At 39.6% G+C, this 23481-nt stretch overlaps 1 protein-coding gene across 3 annotated transcripts in view; it reads left to right on the forward strand.

Moving 5' to 3' along the window:
* septin9b (septin 9b) overlaps positions 1-23481 on the forward strand; it is a 234122-nt gene that overhangs the window by 35509 nt on the left and 175132 nt on the right. Inside the window, exon 1 of one of the 3 annotated variants that reach the window (XM_061983714.1) lies at positions 14680-14816. The exons of the other annotated variants lie outside the window; for them this stretch is intronic. Within the exon in view, the coding sequence (XP_061839698.1) occupies positions 14795-14816 (22 nt within the window). The 5' untranslated portion in view covers positions 14680-14794. Of the gene's footprint in view, positions 1-14679; positions 14817-23481 lie in introns of those variants that run through there. 3 annotated transcript variants of the gene reach the window in all.

The raw sequence follows: 23481 nt of genomic DNA on the forward strand, positions 1-23481 counted from the left end.
AATGCTAAAAACGTTATGACAGACCGCCTTAAAAAACGTAATGGAATTTTACATTTTTCTATGAACGATAAAACACTGAATATTGACAAAATATGAACGTCACACCCCCTTTCGATCGACATATTTTACAATCAAGTGAAACGTAACAAAAATGCAACAAACAGTGAAATATAAACGCGAAGGGTACAAAATAAACCCACCTACAATCTGATATACCTGATATTTGCTGATTTCCCCCCAGGGATCAATAAAGTAATTTCTATACTATTCTATTCTATATATCACTAAGCTTTAGAACTTTGTTGTGAAAATCTCCTTCCGCGTCTGTGGAAACGCTCCCCACCCACACTGCTTGGTGCCTCGTCTGAGCTGCTGTGACTTAGATTACCATAGTAACTCATTAGATGACCATAGTAACTAATTAGATTACCATATTGACTAATTAGATTACCATAGTAACTAGTATATCATCCATAAGCGCAGATTCCAATGATTGTAATACTTTGTATAGTTGAAGACTTACGGTCATTAGAAAACATGACTGCACATCATAATGGCAGCTACACTTTCCATCTCAAAGATCTAAAAAAATTATTTGGGAATGTCCGGCGGGCCAGATTGAAAAGCTCAATGGGCCGCATGTGGCCCCCGGGCATTAATTTGCCCAGGTCTGCCTTAAGTCATATCTACCTCTGTTGACGTATTATCACCTAGCTTCGCGTATTGTTTTCTGTTGGTTAAGTAGTTTCGCAAGGCTTACTGGACATGATGTCATTTCTCCTTCCATATTGGCACTTTTACGACGTTGTCTGGAAAAACTATTTGATTCAAGATTATGTCAGTAAGCAGGTCATTGTTTATTTCTTCTTTTGTCATATTTTTTTTGGATGTGGGTTCATAAGTTTAACGTCAGTTCCATGAAACACATCCGGTGGCTCGCAGTCTCATCCGGTAGCCCTATTTCGGTCTTCAAAATAAAGGTACGCCAGTATATAACAGGTAACACCACACTTTGTCTATTTATAACTATGGCCTTTACCTTTTCCCTCGCACTAAACTTAACCAACTTCTCACTTGGACTAACTTTGTTTAGATGCCCTACTTAGTTTTTCTACGTTAGTTCGAACTAACATAAGAGCTTAGATCATAGATCATAGATCTATACATCCTGTACAGATTGAAGCTCTTATTCTGAAACTATGGGCAAGTGTTAGGTAAGGGGGGGTCCCAGTCTGCGAAAACGGGAACCCCCACAAGCACGAGAACACCCACACTTAGATGATATTGGTCCAGTGGGAGGTTTTGCATGTATCTGGTGTAGATGATGGAGAGTGCAGGTGATTGAAGGTATGTGTGGGGGAGTCTCTGAATGATGTTGTTTACCTTATCTCTTGACCTGTTCCAAAACATGAATGATTAAAAGTGAGATCACGGACAGAAAAGCCAGGAACTTACCCAACATCCAATAAGAATGCTCATTCCTGTACTGCACACAGCCCTGTATTTATCTGGGCATTGCTACTGTATGCTGTGATGTATTATCCCCCATTCTTGACTTCATTAAATGTGTTTTATTGGCAAGTTGGCTTAGCGACACATCTCTCAAACGGTTACGTGCAAATCTTGCAATTAGTAGTTGGTCAAAAAACAACATAAGTCAAGGCACGTTTATTTATAGAGCACAATTACGCAAGGCAATTCAAAGTGCTTTACAGATGCGTACAATTACAAGAAGGCAAATAAAATATGAATAAAAACAACATTATCATAAAAGTAATTATAAATTATTTGAATTAAAAACAAATAATTATACAATCCTTTTAGTTGTGTCATGATCCGTTGCCCCGGTCATGTTTAGTTTGATAATACCTTAGTAGTTTATTTATGTTTCGGCACCTTTGTTTGTTTTCTTTGTTGCCATGGGTGCTGATTTTTGTCCCCTCCTTCTGATTAGTGGCCGGGACGCTCACCTGCTCCCGGTCACTAATCAGAGAGCTATTTATTCCTGCCTTGCCTGTCTTATTCACAACACACAACAGTTACGTTGGTGTTATTTTTCATCTGAGTTTAGAATTACTAGCTTCTTGCTCCATTTTTGGCTAGTCTGTTTTCTAAGCTTTGCCGTAGTTTCTCGTGCGTAACGCACATGTTCCTTTTTTCGTATTCTTGTCCTGCTTATTTTGAATAAATCATCCTTCTTACCTGCACACTGCATCCGGACGTCCTTCTGCATCTTGTGGAAACGACTACCATAAAATCATGCGACCCCGACGTGACAAGTTGTCATATGTGTAGTGTTTTCAGCCTGTATTTGAACAATGCCATAGTTGAGACCTTCCTCACATCTTCTGGAAGAATGTTCTGTATTTGAAATGCAGCATGTTCAGTCCTGACTCTATATATCAGCAGGATACCACTCCCTGAGCTTCTCAGCACCCGAGATGGCTCATATAACTCAAACATGTCAGAGATGTGCTGTGCTTTTACACAAGTAGAGCTGTTTTAATGTCTCTTCTCTGAGCATCAGGAAGATAGTGCAGTGCCCTGAGTACTAGACCAATATGGCCGTATTTCCTGTTTCTAGTCAGGACTCGAGCAGCAGCATTCTGGATTTACTGCAGTGCTTTACAGCGTGTTTAGAGAGCCCAGTGAAAAGACCACGACAGTAGGCGAGCCTGCATATGACCACGTTTTACTTTTCTGGGGATGGATGACATCAGGGGTGCCCAAACCTTTTCCATAAAAAAACCCCCCAAAAAAACGTTTTTTCACGAAAGTCGCACACAGACAAATTGAAGAATGCAATGGCGACATAAAATCTATCATTGGTCAACCGATGCTAAAAATGTATTATTTATTTTTCTTATAATATACCATGGGCCAATAAAAATCAACGGCAGGCCAAAAAAATATTTTTTTTATATCAGAGCTATATTATTAATATATACATACATTATACAAAAAAAAAATCACGTTTTGTATAATGTATTTGTATATTAATAATTAGAGATGTCCGATATTATCGGCCTGCCGATATTATCGGCCGATAAATACTTTAAAATGTAATATCGGAAATTATCGGTATTGTTTTTTATTATCGGTATCGTTTTTTAAATTTTTTTTTTTTTTTTTTTTTTTTTTATTAAACCAACATAAAAAACACAAGATACACTTACAATTAGTGCACCAACCCAAAAAACCTCCCTCCCCCATTTACACTCATTCACACAAAAGGGTTGTTTCTTTCTGTTATTAATATTCTGGTTCCTACATTATATATCAATATAGAACAATACAGTCTGCAAGGGATACAGTCCGTAAGCACACATGATTGTGCGTGCTGCTGGTCCACCAATAGTACTAACCTTTGACAGTTAATTTTACTCATTTTCATTAATTACTAGTTTCTATGTAACTGTTTTTATATTGTTTTACTTTCTTTTTTATTCAAGAAAATGTTTTTAATTTATTTATCTGATTTTATTAAATTTTTTTTTTTTTAAAAAGGACCTTATCTTCACCATACCTGGTTGTTCAGATTAGGCGTAATAATGTGTTAATTGCACGACCGTATATATCGGTATCGGTTGATATTGGTATCGGTAATTAAGAGTTGGACAATATCGGAATATCGGATATCGGCAAAAAAGCCATTATCGGACATCCCTATTAATAAAATATCTCCAATATGAAAAATTAACACATCAAAAAATGGTAGCAGACACCAAAATGAAGTTGTCCGCTATCTCTAAATGAACCCCTAAGTCATTCATCAGCACAAACATGGAATTTCTAGACAGTCTAATATTTTTTTCCTGACAGAAATATGTGGATTGTCTCTCATTGCATTGACCACCTCCTGACCGTGGCGCAGTCATATGTGCTTAACTGTGCCAGTTTTACGTACCTTCCAGCCATGTACCTTCCAAACGTGCTAAATATAGACACAAAACAACATATTTCAGACTTGATAAATCACATTGCGATTGCTAAATGATTATATTTGCATTATCTTCTACTGTTGTGGGTGTTCTAATAATCAACATATACAGTATTCGTCATATACATTAAGACAGGCACGCTAAATAGATTACGCTCCCTATTTTGCTCGTTTAGGAGACACAATTCTCTGCACACAAGCTTAGTAGACTAGCTTGGCGTGCGATATCAAATTTGCATGCCAACTTTTTTTTGTACATGCTAACCTTTAGTACAGGGGGTGTCAAACTCGTCATCACAGTTATGGCTGCCCTCACAGGGCCACTTATAACCATAAATAATTAATGAATAGATATGCATAGGGATTCACCTCATGATATTATCATACAATTGCCTTTGCATTTGATTATTATATTTTTTATATACACTGTAAAAAAACTTTAGATTTTTCAGTTTTACCGTAACATTTACTGTGGTTTTTACAGCATATTACTGTAAATGAAAAAACGGTACTATAGTTTTTTTTCCCCGTTTTTTTCCAGTTTTTTTTTTTTTACCGTAAAACCTATTGTCATTTTTACAATGTACAGTATGATGGATTACTCGCGTTGAAATCATAAGTCGAGCAGATATTTATTATTTTTATTTTTAAAAACTAAAAGTTTGAAATGTATGAAAGTATTATATTTTTTGTATTATTAGATAATATTAAAGTTTCAAAGATATGCAATTGCATGCAATACATGTATTTTTTCTGTTAGAATGGAAAGAGCGAATACATTTTGTAAGAAAAGATAAAGTACTTTATTGATGCATATTATTTCAAGGCTCTCTCGGATGGGCCAGATCTGGCCCCCGGGCCTATCGTTTGATACCTATGCTTTTGTACAGAGGTATCAAAGTTGTTTTCACTGAGGGCCATTTGGCAGTTATATTTGGCCCCAGAGGGCCGCTTCTAACGGTGAATACTATTATTACACAATGTTTTAATGCAATTTATTAATAGATTTTTTTTAAACTAAAATGTAAAAAAAATATGGTAAGTTGCAATAATTTCACCTCAAATGTTTGTGTATATTACTGTAAATGGAAGAACTGTACTGCTGTTTTTATGGTAAAAAAAAAGGCAGCTCAGTTGCCAGAATTCGACTGTAAAATGTACATTTGTTTTTTTTACTGTAAATAAAAATAAAACTGCAATTTTACAGTAAATATTTGGCACATGAGCTGCCAGTTTTTTTTTTGTTTGTTTTTAACGCAAATCAACAACTACATTTTTCAGTGTATTACTGTAAATGCCAAAACGGCATCACAGTTTATTACAGTAAAAAAAAAGTACTGTTTTATTCATTTAGAGAAAAATGCGGGATAAACCACAGTAAATTTAACAATTTTGCCATTAAATCTATTGCTACTTTTACATTGCACAATTAGATGGATAACTTGCTTTGAAATCATTATTACTGGTATTTATTTCTATTTAAAAATGGTTTGAACGTTTGATAATATATTTTTGCATTATTAGACAATGTTTAAGTTAACATAATTTGCGCTTACCGTATTTTTCGGACTATAAGTCGCAGTTTTTTTCATAGTTTGGCCGGGGGTGTGACTTATACTCAGGAGCGACTTATGTGTGACATTATTAACACATTACCGTAAAATATCAAATAATATTATTTAGCTCATTCACGTAAGAGACTAGACGTATAAGATTTTATGGGATTTAGCGATTAGGAGTGACAGATTGTTTGGTAAACGTATAGCATGTTCTATATGTTATAGTTATTTGAATGACTCTTACCATATGTTACGTTAACATACCAGGCACGTTCTCAGTTGGTTATTTATGCGTCATATAACGTCAGCCTAGACAACTATAAATTCAGCCTGTTGTTCACTATTTTTTTTTTTTTTTAAATTGCCTTTCAAATGTCTATTCTTGGTGTTGGGTTTTATCAAATACATTTCCCCAAAAAATGCAACTTATACTCCAGTGCGACTTATGTTTTTTTCCTTCTTCATTATGCATTTTCGGCCGGTGCGACTTATACTCCGGAGCGACTTATACTCCAAAAAATACGGGTACATGGAGTTCATATATTTTTTTCTCCCAAAATAGAAAGAAAGAATACATTTAGTAAGAAAAGTTACAGTACTTTATTGATACATATTATTTCCAGGCTTTCGAGAGCCAAATAACATGAAGTGGTGGGCCACATCTGGCCCCGGGCCTTGAGTTTGACACCTGTGCTTTAATAGGTCCGGCCCTCACACTTTTTTATGTGTTTGTGTGCCAGTAAAAATCACTAAACTCTTTCCCTCCATCAGACTTTGAGGACTAATGTCTGCAGCCTGTCCCACAACTTGTGTCTTGCATGTCATAGTCGATTTGCAAAATGCACCACAACATGTCGATTTGTTTTATCATTTAATACAATTTTCTGTGAAATGACAAAGACAAAGAGGATCTTTTAACCACTAAGCCCGTCTCTTCTGTCTCTGCTAAAGCTTCCATGATCACAGCATGACACAATAGGCTGATTGCCAACACGAGCACTTGTGACGACACCCTCAGTTGCATCTTTGGCAACAACAACAGCAGCCTTGTCAGGCATGTCACGAACAGGCACTTGTGCTGTAAGTCACGAGATGGGTCGATAAAGGAATCGAACAACGGCCCCAAGTATATGCACAAATGAGACTGGCACCTTTTCTGCATTGTCAATACACACACTACTCACTTAGAGTCGTGGTCAAAAGTTTACATACACTTGTGAAGAACATAATGTCATGGCTGTCTTGAGTTTCCAATAATTTCTAAAACTCTTATTTTTTTGTGATAGAGTGATTGGAGCACATATTTGTTGGTCACAAAAAACATTCATAAAGTTTGGTTCTTTTATGAATTTATTATGTGTCTACTGAAAATGTGACCAAATCTGCTGGGTCAAAAGTATACATACAGCAATGTTAATATTTGGTTACATGTCCCTTGGCAAGTTTCACTGCAATAAGGCGCTTTTGGTAGCCATCCACAAGCTTCTGGTTGAATTTTTGACCACTCCTCTTGACAAAATTGATGCTGTTCAGCTACATTTGTTAGTTTTCTGACATGGACTTGTTTCTTCAGTATTGTCCACATGTTCTCAATGGGGTTTAAGTCAGGACTTTGGGAAGGCCATTCTAAAATCTTAATTCTAGCCTAATTTAGCCATTCCTTTACCACTTTTGACGTGTGTTTGGGGTCATTGTCCTGTTGGAACACCCAACTGCACTCAAGACCCAACCTCCGGGCTGATGATTTTAGGTTGTCCTGAATAATTTGAAGGTAATCCTCCTTTTTCATTGTCCCATTTACTCTCTGTAAAGCACCAGTTCCATTGGCAGCAAAACAGGCCCAGAGCATAATACTACCACCACCACGCTTGACGGTAGACATTGTGTTCCTGGGATTAAAGGCCTCACCTTTTCTCCTCCAACCATATTGCTGGGTATTGTGGCCAAACAGCTCAATTTTTGTTTTATCTGACCAAAGAAATTTCCTCCAGAAGGTCTTATCTTTGTCCATGTGATGTCAGATGAAACAAAAATTGAGCTGTCTGGCCACAAAAAAAATACAAGTTGTAGAAATGAATTGAAACTCAAGACAGCTCATGACATTATGTTCTTTAAAAGTGTACAACTTTTGACCACGACTGTACATGCACTTAAATATCCATTATCTGCTTCCTCTGCTCTGTTTCACGTCACTTCTTTGATGTCAGAATCAGCACTGCAGGATTGTGGGGTGGATTTGTTTTAATGTGCAATCTTTAACTTAATAACTTTGTGTTATTCCCTTTTAAAGATATCGTCAGAGAGTTACTTAAGCGTTCAGGCCTGATACCGCGAGTATTTGTGGGACATAGCAAGTCAACATCCCTGGCTTTTCCTTTTATGGCTATGTGTGTGCCCTCTGGTGCAGGTACAAGATTTGTGGTAAAACATGTTGAGTTCAATGTTCCCTTGGAAGAAAGAGGAAGAAAGCTGCTGCGTCTGCCGCTTCTTCTTTTACTTAGTCTTTCTTTCCCGTCAGTGTTTAGGACACCATGAAGCTCCCTGAGTGGCCCTTGACCCCCGTTCAACTGCGAGTCCAAGCATGACCTCTGTGGCTATGTTCATTGTGGACATTCTTAGACTTAGACTTAGACTTACACAAACTTTATTGATCCACAATTTTCCACATTCTTAGACAACCATGCGTTCAAGACTGCAAGAACAACATGTTACATTTAAAACTCCAATTAAAGGTCTTCGGGAGGTCCCAAAACAAAGTTTTTTTAGATAGAATAATGAAAATAGAAATAATTTGTTGCTAACAGTTGCCATAATAAAACCTTTATTACCTGCACAGGCAGTGTTTTAAGCCACATTTTTAACATGTTTAACTGCCATACAAGTGTAAAAAGAATTTAAGCAATGTTGTAGGAGGTATGACAATAAAACACAACGTTTTGTAGGATATGAGCCGTCGTTTTGAGACACTTGTGATTAAGGGCTATATACGCTTTGATTGATTGATGAAAGTCACTCCACTTTCTTACTTATAAGACAAATAGGGATAGGTAGCTTTCACATTGTATTATTCTACCATTTTAGCTCATTTTATTCGTTTGAACCTAAAAATGATGGTCTTATATACCTGACACCATTTTAGAAACATGCCTACTTTTTCTGTTATCATGCGAACATTACCAGACTAACGTTTTATGCTAGTATTTTAGCTAATTATATTAATTTGAACCAAAAAATCATTAATTTTGATACTTTCCTGCATCTTGCAAGTATGCTAACTGTTCCTATCAGCATGCTACCATTTTATGCTAACACTTTAGCTATAGCAGTGGTTCTCAAACTTTTTTCACCAAGTACCAGCTCAGAAAAGACATGGCTCTCCAAGTACCACCGTAATGTCCAACATTAAAATACAGTAGCATAGTAGGGCTAAGTCATCATTAAAAACAAAGCAGAAGTTTTATTAAACAAGTGCAATTAATATTTTTGGCCACTGAAACATTACACACAGTTTAAACAGTAACACTGTCTTTAAATTTAGGAAAACAAAACACTAATCACTTAATTAAGCGATTCTTTGGCATACCACTAGATGGAGCCCGTGTACCACGAGTGGTACACATACCACTCATACTTGCCAACCTTGAGACCTCCGATTTCGGGGGGTGGGGTGGGCGTGGTCGGGGCGGGGGCGTGGTTGGAGCGGGGGCGTGGTTAGGGGCGTGGTTAAGAGGGGAGGAGTATATTTACAGCTAGAATTCACCAAGTCAAGTATTTCATATATATATATATATATATATATATATCTAAGAAATACTTTACTTTCAGTGAATTCTAGCTATGTATATATATATTTATTTTATTATATATATATGTATATATAAATAAAATAAATACTTGAATTTCAGTGTTCATTTATTTACACCTATACACACACATAACACTCATCTACTCATTGTTGAGTTAAGGGTTGAATTGTCCATCCTTGTTCTATTCTCTGTCACTATTTTTCGAACCATGCTGAACACCCTCTCGGATGATGCATTGCTGTGTGGCACGCACAAAAGTGCTTTCATCAAATGCATTAGAGTCTGGAATCTTCCATCTCCCCCTAGCATGGCCCAAAACCGGTCAATCTTTGCTTCCTGAGGAAGATCTTCAGTGCCAAGCACTTGGTAGTCCACTACTTCTTCCCGGAGGCTATCCAGGTCCAATCGCAGCTGCGGCTTGGAACTTACAAGCTGTTAGGAGAGTAGCGTATGTGTGTGTGTGTGTGTGGCCCTTTAATAGGTGAGCATGTGAGGTGAGTGACGTCAGTGAGTGTGTGGGCGAGAGAAGAGAGGGAGCGGTAGCGTGAGTGCGGGCGGGGACTAGTTTGTTTTGTGTTGGATTGGCTGTGTGCAAGCAATCAATAAAGCAAGATTTGCAACTAATCGCCGGACTCAGGCAGGAAAGGTGCAACAAAGCGTATTTCTTCATCTTACTCGTCGTTGGCGTCGCCATGGCTGTATCTTCCTCGTTCTTCTGCTTCGTCTCCTTGTTGTGTGCGCAGTTGTGCACTGCACTCTCTAAAAGCCGTATATGTTATTGATGTTATAAATGGCAGTATTGTCCTGTTTAAGAGTGTCACAACATTGCTGTTTACGGCAGACGAACTGTTTTACGGTAGACAAAAAACGTGACTGCTGCTGTTGTGTGTTGTTACCGCGCTGGGAGGACGTTAATGAAACTGCCTAACAATAAACTCACATAAGAAACCAAGAACTCGCCCTCGATCATTCTACAGTTATAATGTGATTGGGCAGGCACACTGTTTATATTGTGGTAAAGCGGACTCAGGTCCTCCCGCCTGAATTTCGGGAGATTTTCGGGAGAAAACTTGTCCCGGGAGGTTTTCGGGAGAGGCGCTGAATTTCGGGAGTCTCCCGGAAAATCCGGGAGGGTTGGCAAGTATGCGTACCACAGTTTGAGAATCCATGAGCTACAGTAATTAGGCCATACATTTTTAAACCTCATTATCAGGGATTTTGATACCTGGCACCATCTTGCAAGTATGCTAACTGTTCCCATGTTAATTGTTTGCTAGTATTTTAGCTAAATTTTAAACCTAAAACATGGATTTTGAAACTTGGTGGTATCTGTCAGGTATGCTAACATTTCTCATGTAAGCATGCTGCATCTTATGGTAGAATTTTAGCTAATGTTGTACTTTTAAACGTAAAAATCATGGATTTTGATATTTGCGCCATCTTGTAAGTATGCTGTTCTCTTCTTAGCATGCTAATGTTAACATGTTATTATGCTAACACAAACACACTATTTATTTTTTTTATAGCTAATTTTGCCTTAGCTTTTAAGTTAACTTTGGTGTTAACTTAACAAGAGATTCACAACACAGATAGAAGGCCCTTCAAAATTTCAAGAATTTTATAGTTCCATATTATGATTACAATAATGCTTAATTAGGTTTCAAAAACAGGCATGACAATATATCAGCAATAATTTGTGGGACAATATATTGTCCAGTAAACTTTATTATTGCCCTATGGCGAGCATCAGTTCATATTTGCTCTAGCTACATATTGTGAGCGCATGTTTCCTCCTTTCTTGTCTGAATACACAGTTTACAAAGAGCTGATGCAGCAATTTTGTGTCTTCCCTGTGTACAAATATAGTCAGTGAGTTGCATTTTGGCAGTAGAAGCAACATCTGCCAAGTCAAATCCTTCCAAAACCTTACTCTCCACTTAATACAGAGCAGGGCTACCATTGCAAAATCAACATGAACAGTACTGCTGTTTATGAAGTACTTATGTCTCATACTGTATATGACAAATTGTGTTCCAGCCAGCTCTTTCTGGGGTTTTTTAACGCCGTTTGACACAGCTGAGCCTCAAGTTGCCAACATAATGAGTGAGACTGATAAATGCATATTCTTTAAATTGGGCTTAAAGGTTTGCCGTACAGTAAATTCTATCCACTCCATCACCTTCATCTTCCTCAACAAGGCGCTTGTCATCAATTTCAATTACCATCAATGGCTTCACGGTGGCAGAGGGGTTAGTGCATCTGCCTCACAATACGAAGGTCCTGAGTAGTCTTGGGTTCAATCCCGGGCTCGGGCTCGGGCTCGGGATCTTTCTGTGTGGAGTTTGCATGTCCTCCCCGTGACTGCGTGGGTTCCCTCCGGGTACTACGGCTTCCTCCCACTTCCAAAGACATGCACCTGGGGATAAGTTGATTGGCAACACTAAATTGGCCCTAGTGTGTGGATGTGAGTGTGAATGTTGTCTGTCTATCTGTGTTGGCCCTGCGATGAGGTGGCGACTTGTCCAGGGTGTACCCCGCCTTCCGCCCGATTGTAGCTGAGATAGGCTCCAGCGCCCCCCGCGACCCCAAAAGGGAATAAGCGGTAGAAAATGGATGGATGGATGATTAACGTGGACCCCGACTTAAACAAGTTGAAAAACTTATTCGGGTGTTACCATTTAGTGGTCAATTGTACGGAATATGTACTGTACTGTGCAATCTACTAATAAAAGTTTCAATCAATCAATCAATCTTGAAGGTATGCTTGGGCTCTTTCATCCTATTGGAAAACTGCCAAGCGGCACAGTTGCTCAAGGCACTGCTTTACAATGTCGCCGTCCATGTTAGAATTCATGGTCCACTCAACGCACCGAAACTTCTAGGACCGGCAGAACATGGTGCTACCACCACCGTGCGTCACGGTCGGCCAAACACAACTGGTACTCACTTGTGTTGCCAGTCATTTCAACCAATAATGGCTTTAATTTAAGGTCATTTTCAGTGGACATTGACTGTTCAAAAGTATTTTTAAATTTACTTCATATAGTGTTGTTCTTAGAAAACATACTTACTGAAAGATACTACTGACTATTTCTGATAAGGCGCATTAACAAAGCATCATGTGTAATACATGCCAGTGGATAATCAGACTCCTACCCTATGCATCTCCATCTTTGTTATGCTTGTTAGTTTCCAGTCAGCATAGTTTGTCTGCTCCATTGTCGACGTGAGCTTAGTTTAGTAGAATTTTCAGTTTAGTTCCATCTCTTTGGGTGCTTTTAAATCTGGGAGTACTACATTTTGCACCATCTAATGTAAATATGTAAATGAGGTTTCTGGAATCCTTAAAAAGGAGTTGCTGAAATGTGAAGGGGTGTACTTACTTTTTGTTAGATACTGTATAAAATACATGCACAGTATTATAAAGAACTGGAGGTTGCCTGGTGGGTACACTGAGCACGGCCATACCTTTTTCCAGTTCCTGTGTGAAGTTGGCCCCTCCATAATCATAATCTCCCCAAACGTGTCCCAATCGTTTGTGCTGCAAAAAATTATGTTTGTGCCGTTAAGTTAATCTAAAATACACTTTCCGATTAGTGATGTCATCCAGCCCCCCCACCTTGTGAAAATCACCCCAAACTTGTCCCATCCGTTTGTGCTCCAAAAATATTTTGTCTACCATAGTTGTTATGTAATTAACATATTATTATTCATACCTATCCCCCCACCTTGTCAAAAACACCTCACACGTTTCCCATTCATTTGTGCCACGTTTGTGCTGCAAAAACATTTTGTCTCACTATCATAATTTTTATGTTCTTAACATGTTATTATCATATCTAGCCCCCCCCCCCCACAATTGTCCAATTTGTTGTGCTGAATTTTTTTTGTCCTACGAGTATAGTTTTTGTGTTTTTAACGTTTTATAGTTTTTATGTTTATAACGTGTAATTAACATGTTATTATACGCACACATTGGTACCTACGCTCCCACATACATACACAAATACAGTATATACCTACACACTCAAAGTTCATACATCCACACGCACATTCACTGTACAAACATACACGTACACATACTGTACATATACATTCACTGTAGAAACATACATATACACATACTGTACATATACATTCACTTTACAAACATACATACTGTACATATACATACATACACTCATGCATATAATCACATTTCATCAAACATATATTAATGTTGTTGCCCTACGGGAAACTGGGTAACACATGGCACACTGACCAAGCTTAACCTATTGTTACTATAACAATCTATAAAGTTAATATAGTTGGCTTCTCTTTCTCCCCTCCATTTATCTGCTTTCTTTTGTATTTCATGTTATCATTACATATATGTATTGTTGCATTTGAACAATTGTATTGTTGATAATAGAGGTAAATTATTGTTATTATTCATTATCAATAGTGTTATTTCTATTGGTATTTGTATTGCTCCATTTGTAGTGTGTGTAATAACGTTCATTGTAATTTCTGTACTATTATTTATTTCACTAACTGCTTCTTTGCTATCACTTTTAATATCACATTTGTACAAATCCTATTTGCTGATGTTGTTGTTGCTGTTGTTATTGTTATTGTTGTGTTTGCTGTTGTTGTTGTCTCTCTGTCTTATCCCCCTCTTGTCCTCGCAATTTCCCCCTCTGTCTTCCTTTTTTCTCTCTTTCTATCCCCTCCTGCTCCGGTCTGGCTGCACCAAATAATAATATAAATCCATTTAATAAAGTCAAATACAAATAGGGCAACAAGAGAAGTATCCCACACTTCTCTTTTGTAAAGTACATTTGTACAGCCGATATGGGCATCTACATCAACTATATGATTTGCCTGAGTAACTGGAGAGGACAAAAACAAACATGTTATTATTCATAACCAGCCCCCCAACTATGCCAAACTCTCCCCAAATAATTTGAGACACGTTTGGGGACTTTATGACAGGGTGGGGGGCCTGGATGACATCATAAAATGTACCAAAAAAATTAAAAATTTTAAAATAACTTCAACTCTGTAAAGGCACAACAAACATTTTTTGCAGCACAAACTATCGGGACAAGTTTTGGAAGATTTTGACAAGATATGGGGGCCTCCATTGGGATCCGTACATGATTCTCCTTCTGCGAGTTCTCACTTTGTGAGAGGTGGAAAGGAAGCAGATTTTGCGTCAAGGAAGAAAAAGAGAAAAATAGAAAGCAAGGAGGAGAAGCGCCATATGAGTCGCACATGGCCGCCGACTTCAGTACGCTGCCCTGACAGACTGAAGACATTAAAAGTTGGAGGAAGTCAAAGCGAGGCAGGAGGGAGGAGAGAGGGGAGGGTTGGACGTCGGGGGACAGGGTGACGGGGCGTCAGGAGTCGGCCGGGCCATGAAAAGGGGAAGTCTTCATGAAGAAAAGGAGCGAGAAGGAGGGAGAGTTGAAAGAGGAGAGGTTGATGTGGCTATTGGAGGTTGAATTATGGAGCGAGCCAGAATAGCCAGTAAGTCCACTCTCTTTTCTAACTTGTGTCATATTTGAACACTTTGCATGAGTGGGAGGCAGCGTGCCGCATATTGCTGTTTCCATGCTGCTTCTCCCTTGATGGAATCTCTCATCGTAGCCTTAATCTTCAGCAAAGACACGCACACTACCAAACACTAACTCGCATATTGCTTGGAGCTCATGTGATGGGCTGTCAGCAGCCACTTGGGAATGAGGAGCCCTAATCTTCTTGTGCAGAGTGGCTGCTTCCATGCTTGTCAATATGTGGACAGTGTTGAATAATCCCCATGCCTCCATAGGACATTGGCTTGATTGTGGGGTTTATTTTAAGTTGCAAGGAAGCCATATGTCAGCTAAGTCTTCTGATGGACACGCGGCCCTTCATCCGAGATGTTTTTCTTGTGCACCCAGGCTCTGTTGAGTTCCCTGCAATGGAACAATGTGTCGCCTGCTTTGAGAGTTAATCTTACCCTGGTTAAATCCAGACTTCAAACTGAGTGACTCTGCATGAAGTAGCGTTTAATTCAGCCGCTAATAAAGCAGCTTAGCTCCCGGGGCTAGACATCAACACATATATACATGTGTAATGTATGTTTCAAATGTCCACTTGGTGTCAGTGTTGTAGTATGCACTACCTGTCAAATGTTCCATATGGATGATTCATATTTTGCAATAAAGAGTTTTGTTTTTTCTTACGTTTCTGGCAGGCATTACTTCCTCCAATATGTTTCTCCTGGGCTGGACTACTTCCTGATTTTTAGACCTGTGTTGCTGTTGCACTGTTTGGACCTGTTGTCATGACAACACCACTGCTGTGTCATGAGTTTAGGTTTCTTAGCAGCAGCACTGGTTGTTAGTTTGGGCTAGTGTTAAAGTGTTTATTTTCCTCTGTACAAGCAACACTTTCTCTTTAAACTCTACTGTAAAACTTCAGCTTTACAGATAACACGTCTGATCTGAGAACGGTATGTGGTTTATGGATGTACAAAACCCAAAACCAGTGAAGTTGGCACGTTGTGTAAATTGTAAATAAAAACAGAATACAATGATTTGAAAATTATTTTCAATTTATATTCAATTGAATAGACTGCAAAGACGAGATATTTAATGTTCGAACTGAGAAACTCAATTTATTTTTGCAAATAATCCTTAACTTAGAATTTAATGGCAGCAACACATTGCAAAAAAGTTGGCACAGGGGCATTTTTACCACTGTGTTACATGGCCTTTCCTTTTAACAACACTCAGTAAACGTTTGGGAACTGAGGACACCAATTTCTGAAGCTTTTCAGGTGGAATTATCTCCCATTCTTGCTTGATGTACAGCTGAAGTTGTTCAACAGTCCGGTGTCTCCGTTGTGGTATTTTAGGCTTCATATTGTGCTACACATTTTCAATGGGAGACAGGTCTGGACTACAGGCAGGCCAGTCTAGTACCCACACTCTTTTACTATGAAGCCACGCTGTTTTAACACGTGGCTTGGCATTGTCTTGCTGAAATAAGCGGGGACGTCCATGATAACTTTGCTTGGATGGTTTTCTGAAGTGTTCCTGAGCCCATGTGGTGATATCCATTACACACTGATGTCGCTTTTTGATGCAGTACCGCCCGAGGGATCGAAGGTCCGTAATATCATTGCTTTCGTGCAGTGATTTCTCCAGATTCTCTGAACCTTTTGATGATATTACGGACCGTAGATGGTGAAATCCCTAAATTTCTTGCAATAGCTCTTTGAGAAATGTTGTTCTTAAACTGTTTGACAATTTGCTCACTGATTTGTTCACAAAGTGGTGACCCTCACCCCATCCTTGTTTGTGAATGACTGAGTATTTCATGGAAGCTGCTTTTATACCCAATCATGGCACCCACCTGTTCCCAATTAGCCTGTTCACCTGTGGGATGTTCCAAATAAGTGTTTGATGAGCATTCCTCAACTTTTATCAGTCTTTTTTGCCACTTGTGCCAGCTTTTTTGAAACATGTTGCAGCCATCAAATTCCAAATGAGCTAATATTTGCAAAAAATAACAACGTTTTCCAGTTCGAAGATTAAGTATCTTGTCTTTGCACCTATTCAATTGAATATAAGTTGGAAATGATTTGCATATCATTGTATTATGTTTTTATTTATGATTTACTCAATGTGCCAACTTCACTGGTTTTGGGATTTGTAGTAGCGTGGTATCAGTCAAAGTAGAAGTACACCTATTTTAGGTGATTAACTGAAGTATGGCACATAGTTTTGGAGAAAATGACGATACGATCAGCCAGGAGTGAGTTTGACTGATACCGATCACATGTATTTCTGTAACTGTAGTATATATTCATGGAGAGTGCTATTGACAGTTTAACAATATCAACACCATATTTAAAGTAATTGATTTGTATCTATTAATACATACAATTGTTTGAGCAAGACAATTAGTAATAGTACACAATAAGTCAAGAAAAAACAAAACTACTGACTACGAGAGGTGGGAAAAATGATGGATTGTTCTATGCATCACGATTAGAACGTGAGCGATTCACGAATCAATGGACAAATGTCCAAATATTGATCATGTTAAAGTAATACATCCGTGTAGTTTACATCAGGGGTTCTTAAATGTATGACCTCGGGGCCCAAGTTTTCCAATACAGAGGGGCCCAGGGCCCTCTCAAATATTAACACTGAATTACTAATTTTATACTCTTAATTTTAAGCGTATTCAATAATTAGATTTAACCAATTCACAGTTTAAAACCTTGTCAATTGATATGAAAGCATGTGGTAATCACAAAAAATAATATTAATTTAACACATAAACCTGAGGCTGAGGTCAGGTTGATTAGAAAAATAAGTACCCGGTCGGTACTAACCAAATATACTGCATAAGAGGGGACTCATAAATAAGCAATTAAAAGTACATTTACATACAATTATGTTGTGATAAGACAAATAAACTAAATTAATGAATATGTTTCTAAACTAAACTGTCAAAATTTAAGTGCAAAGGAAAATACAGCTTCACCACGTTAGTCATAATTTCCGGGCTAAGGAAGCTTCTCCATGATTTTAGTTACAGGCTTTTTCTGTTTGATATTGTCATTACTGCCACAAGTGGTGGAAAAGTGTATTACAACTGATCACTGCTGTGGCCATTACGGAACAACAGCTGAGAAACAGATATGTTTCTCAACAATGGTTGGGAAACACATACTGGTCTACCTAACAACAAGGAAGTGTTTTAAATGTAGGGGAAAAAATCCCAATATGACCCCTTTGAAACCTTTTGGGTGTCCAGGGAAATATTATTGATTATATTGAGTTTGTAAAACATGAACAAAAACCACAAAATGTGATTTTGAGAAAAGAAAAATATCAACCTACAACAGCATCCGTTAATATTTCCCTTAGCTACAAATTGTGAGCACATGTTTCCTCATTTTTTGGGTCTGAATACAGAGTTTACAAAGAGCTGATACAGCTGTTTTATCTCCCCTGTGTGTACAAATATAGTCACTGAGTTGCAATTTTGCAATAGAAGCAACATCTGCCAAGTCAAACCCTTCCCAAAACTTACTTTCCACTTAATACAGGGTAGAGATACCACTGTCAAATCAACAAGAGTGCTGCTGATAAGGAATTGTGTGCCAGCTCTCCCTGTCCTTGCTATGCTGTTTGACACAGCTGAGCCCCAAGTTGCCAACATAGTGAGACTGATAAATGTACCATCTTTAAATTGGGCTTGGGGGTGCACCGTAAAGTAAATTATATCCACTCCACCACCTTCATCTTCCTCAGCAAGGCCCTTTTCAGGGGTGTGTCTTAAAATTCAATCAATCAATCAATCAATCTTTATTTATATAGCCCTAAATCACAAGTGTCTCAAAGGGCTGCACAAGCCACAACGACATCCTCGGTACAAAGCCCACATACGGGCAAGGAAAACTCACCCCAGTGGGACGTCGATGTGAATGACTATGAGAAACCTTGGAGAGGACCGCATGTGTGGGTAACCCCCCCCCCCCTCTAGGGGAGACCGAAAGCAATGGATGTCGAGTGGGTCTGACATAATATTGTGAGAGTCCAGTCCATAGTGGATCCAACATAATAGTAAGAGTCCAGTCCATAGTGGGGCCAGCAGGACACCATCCCGAGCGGAGACGGGTCAGCAGCGTAGAGATGTTCCCAGCCGATGCACAGGCGAGCGGTCCACCCCGGGTCCCGACTCTGGACAGCCAGCACTTCATCCATGGCCACCGGACCTGTGCCCCCCCCCCCCCCCCCCTCAAGGAAAAGGGGAGCAGAGGAGAAAAGAAAAGAAACGGCAGATCAACTGGTCTAACAGGGGGGCTATTTAAAGGCTAGAGTATACAAATGAGTTTTAAGATGGGACTTAAATGCTTCTACTGAGGTAGCATCTCTAATTGTTACCGGGAGGGCATTCCATAGTACTGGAGCCCGAATAGAAAACGCTCTATAGCCCGCAGACTTTTTTTGGGCTCTGGGAATCACTAATAAGCCGGAGTTCTTTGAACGCAGATTTCTTGCCGGGACATATGGTACAATGCAATCGACAAGATAGGACGGAGCTAGACCGTGTAGTATTTTATACGTAAGTAGTAAAACCTTAAAGTCACATCTTAAGTGCACAGGAAGCCAGTGCAGGTGAGCCAGTATAGGCGTAATATGATCAAACTTTCTTGTTCTTGTCAAAAGTCTAGCAGCCGCATTTTGTACCAACTGTAATTTTTTAATGCTAGACATAGGGAGACCCGAAAATAATACGCTACAGTAGTCGAGACGTAACGAACGCATGAATAATGATCTCAGCGTCGCTAGTGGATAAAATAGAACGAATTTTAGCGATATTACGGAGATGGAAGAAGGCCGTTTTAGTAACACTCTTAATGTGTGATTCAAACGAGAGAGTTGGGTCAAAGATAATACCCAGATTCTTTACTGATTCGCCTTGTGTAATTGTTTGGTTGTCAAATGTTAAGGTGGTATTATTAAATAAATGTCGGTGTTTAGCAGGACCGATAATCAGCATTTCCGTTTTCTTGGCGTTGAGTTGCAAGAAGTTAGCGGACATCCATTGTTTAATTTCATTAAGACACGCCTCCAGCTGACTACAATCCGGCGTGTTGGTCAGCTTTAGGGGCATGTAGAGTTGGGTGTCATCAGCATAACAATGAAAGCTAACACCGTATTTGCGTATGATGTCGCCTAGCGGCAGCATGTAAATACTAAAGAGTGCAGGGCCAAGAACCGAACCCTGAGGAACTCCGCACGTTACCTTAACATAGTCCGAGGTCACATTATTATGGGAGACGCATTGCATCCTGTCAGTAAGATAAGAGTTAAACCACGACAAAGCTAAGTCTGACATACCAATACGTGTTTTGATACGCTCTAATAAAATATTATGATCGACGGTATCGAAAGCAGCGCTAATATCAAGAAGCAGCAACATAGATGACGCATCAGAATCCATCGTTAGCAGTAGATCATTAGTAATTTTTGCGAGGGCTGTCTCCGTAGAGTGATTTGCCCTGAAACCGGATTGAAAAGGTTCACAGAGATTGTTAGACACTAAGTGTTCATTTAGCTGCTGTGCGACAGTTTTTTCGAGGATTTTCGAAATAAAGGGAAGGTGGGACACCGGTCGGTAGTTTACCATGAGGTCAGGATCGAGGTTAGGTCTTTTGAGCAGAGGATGAATAACCGCTTTCTTGAATGCTAGGGGAACAGTGCCAGAGGAAAGTGATAAGTTTATAATATTTAGCACTGATGGACCTAATAATACAAAAAGCTCCTTGATAAGTTTCCCAGGAAGTGGGTCAAGTAAACATGTTGTTTGTTTTATCCCACTTACACGCTGTAATAGTTCCTCTAATGTTATTTCATCAAAAAGAGAGAGACTATTTTGTATTGCAGTATCCGTCGTAGATACAGTTGTATCTGTGTTCATAGAACCCAGTTGTAGCTGGGATGCGTTGTCTTTAATCTCCTTTCTAATGAGTTCAATTTTCTTATTAAAGAAATTCATAAAGTCATCTGCCAAGTGGGTGGAGCTATTGGGAGGAGTCCCTTGTTGGGTTAGCGATGCTACTGTACTAAACAAAAATTTAGGGTCGTTTTTGTTGAGGCGGATGAGATTTGAGTAATATTTAGCTTTAGCTAAGGTAAGCATGCGTTTATACGATATTAAACTATCACTCCATGCTTGATGGAAAACCTCAAGCTTGGTCGCGCGCCATTTGCGTTCCAACTTTCTACATGATTATTTATGAGCTCTGGTTTCCTCTGTAAACCATGGGGTGCGCCTTTTAGGGGCCCTTTTTTGTTTTAGCGGTGCTATACTATCAATGGTTTTGCGCAGGGCATTGTCAAAGTTGTTAGTGAGGTTATCAATAGAGCCGACATAATTTGGGAATGGTGCCATTACCGAAGGCAGTAGGTCAGCAAGAGTCATCGTTGTGGCGGCATTAATGTTGCGGCTGCTATAGCAGTTATTATTATTATTAGTTTGTTGACAATGAGTCAGAACTTCGAATTTTATAAGGTAATGATCGGACATTACTTTAGTATACGGGAGTACCATAACTTTGGAGGTGGTGACACCCCTGACCAGCACTAGATCTATCGTATTGCCGTTGCGATGCGTAGGTTCATTTATTATTTGTGTAAGACCACAGCTATCAATTATAGTCTGGAGCGCCACGCACTGAGCGTCCGATGGGGTATTCATATGGATATTAAAGTCCCCCATTATGATTATATTGTCTGCGTGCGTCACTAGATCAGCAACGAACTCTGAGAATTCATTAATAAAGTCCGAGTAGGGCCCTGGGGGGCGGTAGATAACAGCCATATCGAGAGGCAGCGGTGCGACAGACCTCATAGTAAGCACCTCAAACGATTTGTATTTATTATTTAGGTTAGGGGTAAGGTTAAAGTTTTCATTATATATTAGTGCGACCCCCCCACCCCTTTTAAGGGGACGGGCAATATGCGCATTCGTATAGTTAGGAGGAGATGCCTCATTTAGCGCAAAAAATTCGTCTGGTTTGAGCCAGGTTTCGCTAAGACCAATGACGTTAAGATTGTTGTCTCTAATGACCTCATTAACTAATAACGTTTTGGGAGACAATGATCTTATGTTTAAAAAGCCCATATTATAAGTATTGGGCTGTTTTGACGAGTTTTTGTTTAAATTATCCGTAGTAGAAATATTAATAATTTTGCGTTTATTATACGTAGTGCACTTTAAATAGTTTCGACCATATCTAGGAATTGATACGACGGGAATTTTCAGATTGTTTGCTTGATGCTGCGATCGACTGAACGCATCATGATTTGCCACCTCAGTAGAATGCATATCTACCCCGGACACATTCACAACAGAAAACACATTATGTGAGTTGTGTGTTATTCTAAGAAAATTGCTATGCGTACAGGAATTATCCGGCCTGGTGCTGGCTAGTTCTAGCTTAACTGACTCCTCACCCGGACTAGCAGGCTCTGTAATTGCCTGTGACCGGGCTTGCTCTAGTGTAGTTAGTCAAATGTGACTTAAACAGTAGTCTATATTCTTAGACAGGATGATGGCGCCTTCCTGGTTAGGGTGAAGGCCGTCCCTCATCAGCAAGCCTGGTTTGCCCCAGAAAGAGGGCCAATTATCAATAAACGTTAGTCCCTGTTGTCTACAGAAGCTAGCCAGCCACTTGTTAAGCGAGACTAATCTGCTATATCTCTCATCATTGCCTCTCGCAGGCAGGGGGCCAGAGACAATTACTCGATGCCTGGACATCTTTCTAGCGAGATCACAAGTCCTGGCTATGTTTCTCTTTGTAATCTCTGACTGTCTCATTCTAGTGTCATTGGAGCCAACGTGTACAGCTATATTCGCATAACTAGTGGTGCGATTAGCCTGTCGTACGTGTTTACTAGGCCTGTTGCGAGTTAGCTCCCTAAGATTAGCCTCAATGTCAGGTGCTCGGGCCTCCGGGATGCACTTAATTGTGGCTGGTTTGCTAAGCTTTATGTTTCGGGTGATGGAGTCCCCTATGACTAAGGTGTGGTGCCCGGTAGACTGGGGTGTAGGACTAGCTAAAGAGCTATTCAGTGTGTGAATGTGTGTGTGAATGGGTAAATGTGGAAGTAGTGTCAAAGCGCTTTGAGTACCTTGAAGGTAGAAAAGCGCTATACAAGTACAAGTACAACCCAAATCTATTATGCGTCTCAACCGGTACACCGTAGCTTGTAGGCCGCTTAGGACTGCTACAGGCTGGGCTAGTTAGCTCGCTACAGCTAACGCTAGCAGATGTGTCCGCAACATCTGAAGTTACGAGATTACTCTGCTCTAACTGGCGGACACGGCCCTCTAGCAGAGCCAGCCTCTCCGTGAGTAAGGTGCAAGACGCGCAGGAAGCCATACTCACGGTGTTTTCTGTCACCGAGTGAAGTTCCTGCTGTCTTCCGAGAAGTCCTGGTCACGGTGTGCAGGAGTAGACTCCTTCTGACCGGCGCCCGGCGACGCCTTTCTCCGCGCTAGCTTCGCTAGCTTAGCAGCTAGCTGCTAGCTAGCTGCGGGAGGGGTGGAGAGACAGAGATCGGGTGATTTGCAAGTTAAATAGTACTACTAAATATGTTGAGAAAGTAATAAAGAAAGCTGC

Source organism: Nerophis lumbriciformis, linkage group LG25 (assembly GCF_033978685.3).
Source record: "Nerophis lumbriciformis linkage group LG25, RoL_Nlum_v2.1, whole genome shotgun sequence".
Classification (NCBI taxonomy): Eukaryota; Metazoa; Chordata; class Actinopteri; order Syngnathiformes; family Syngnathidae; genus Nerophis; species Nerophis lumbriciformis.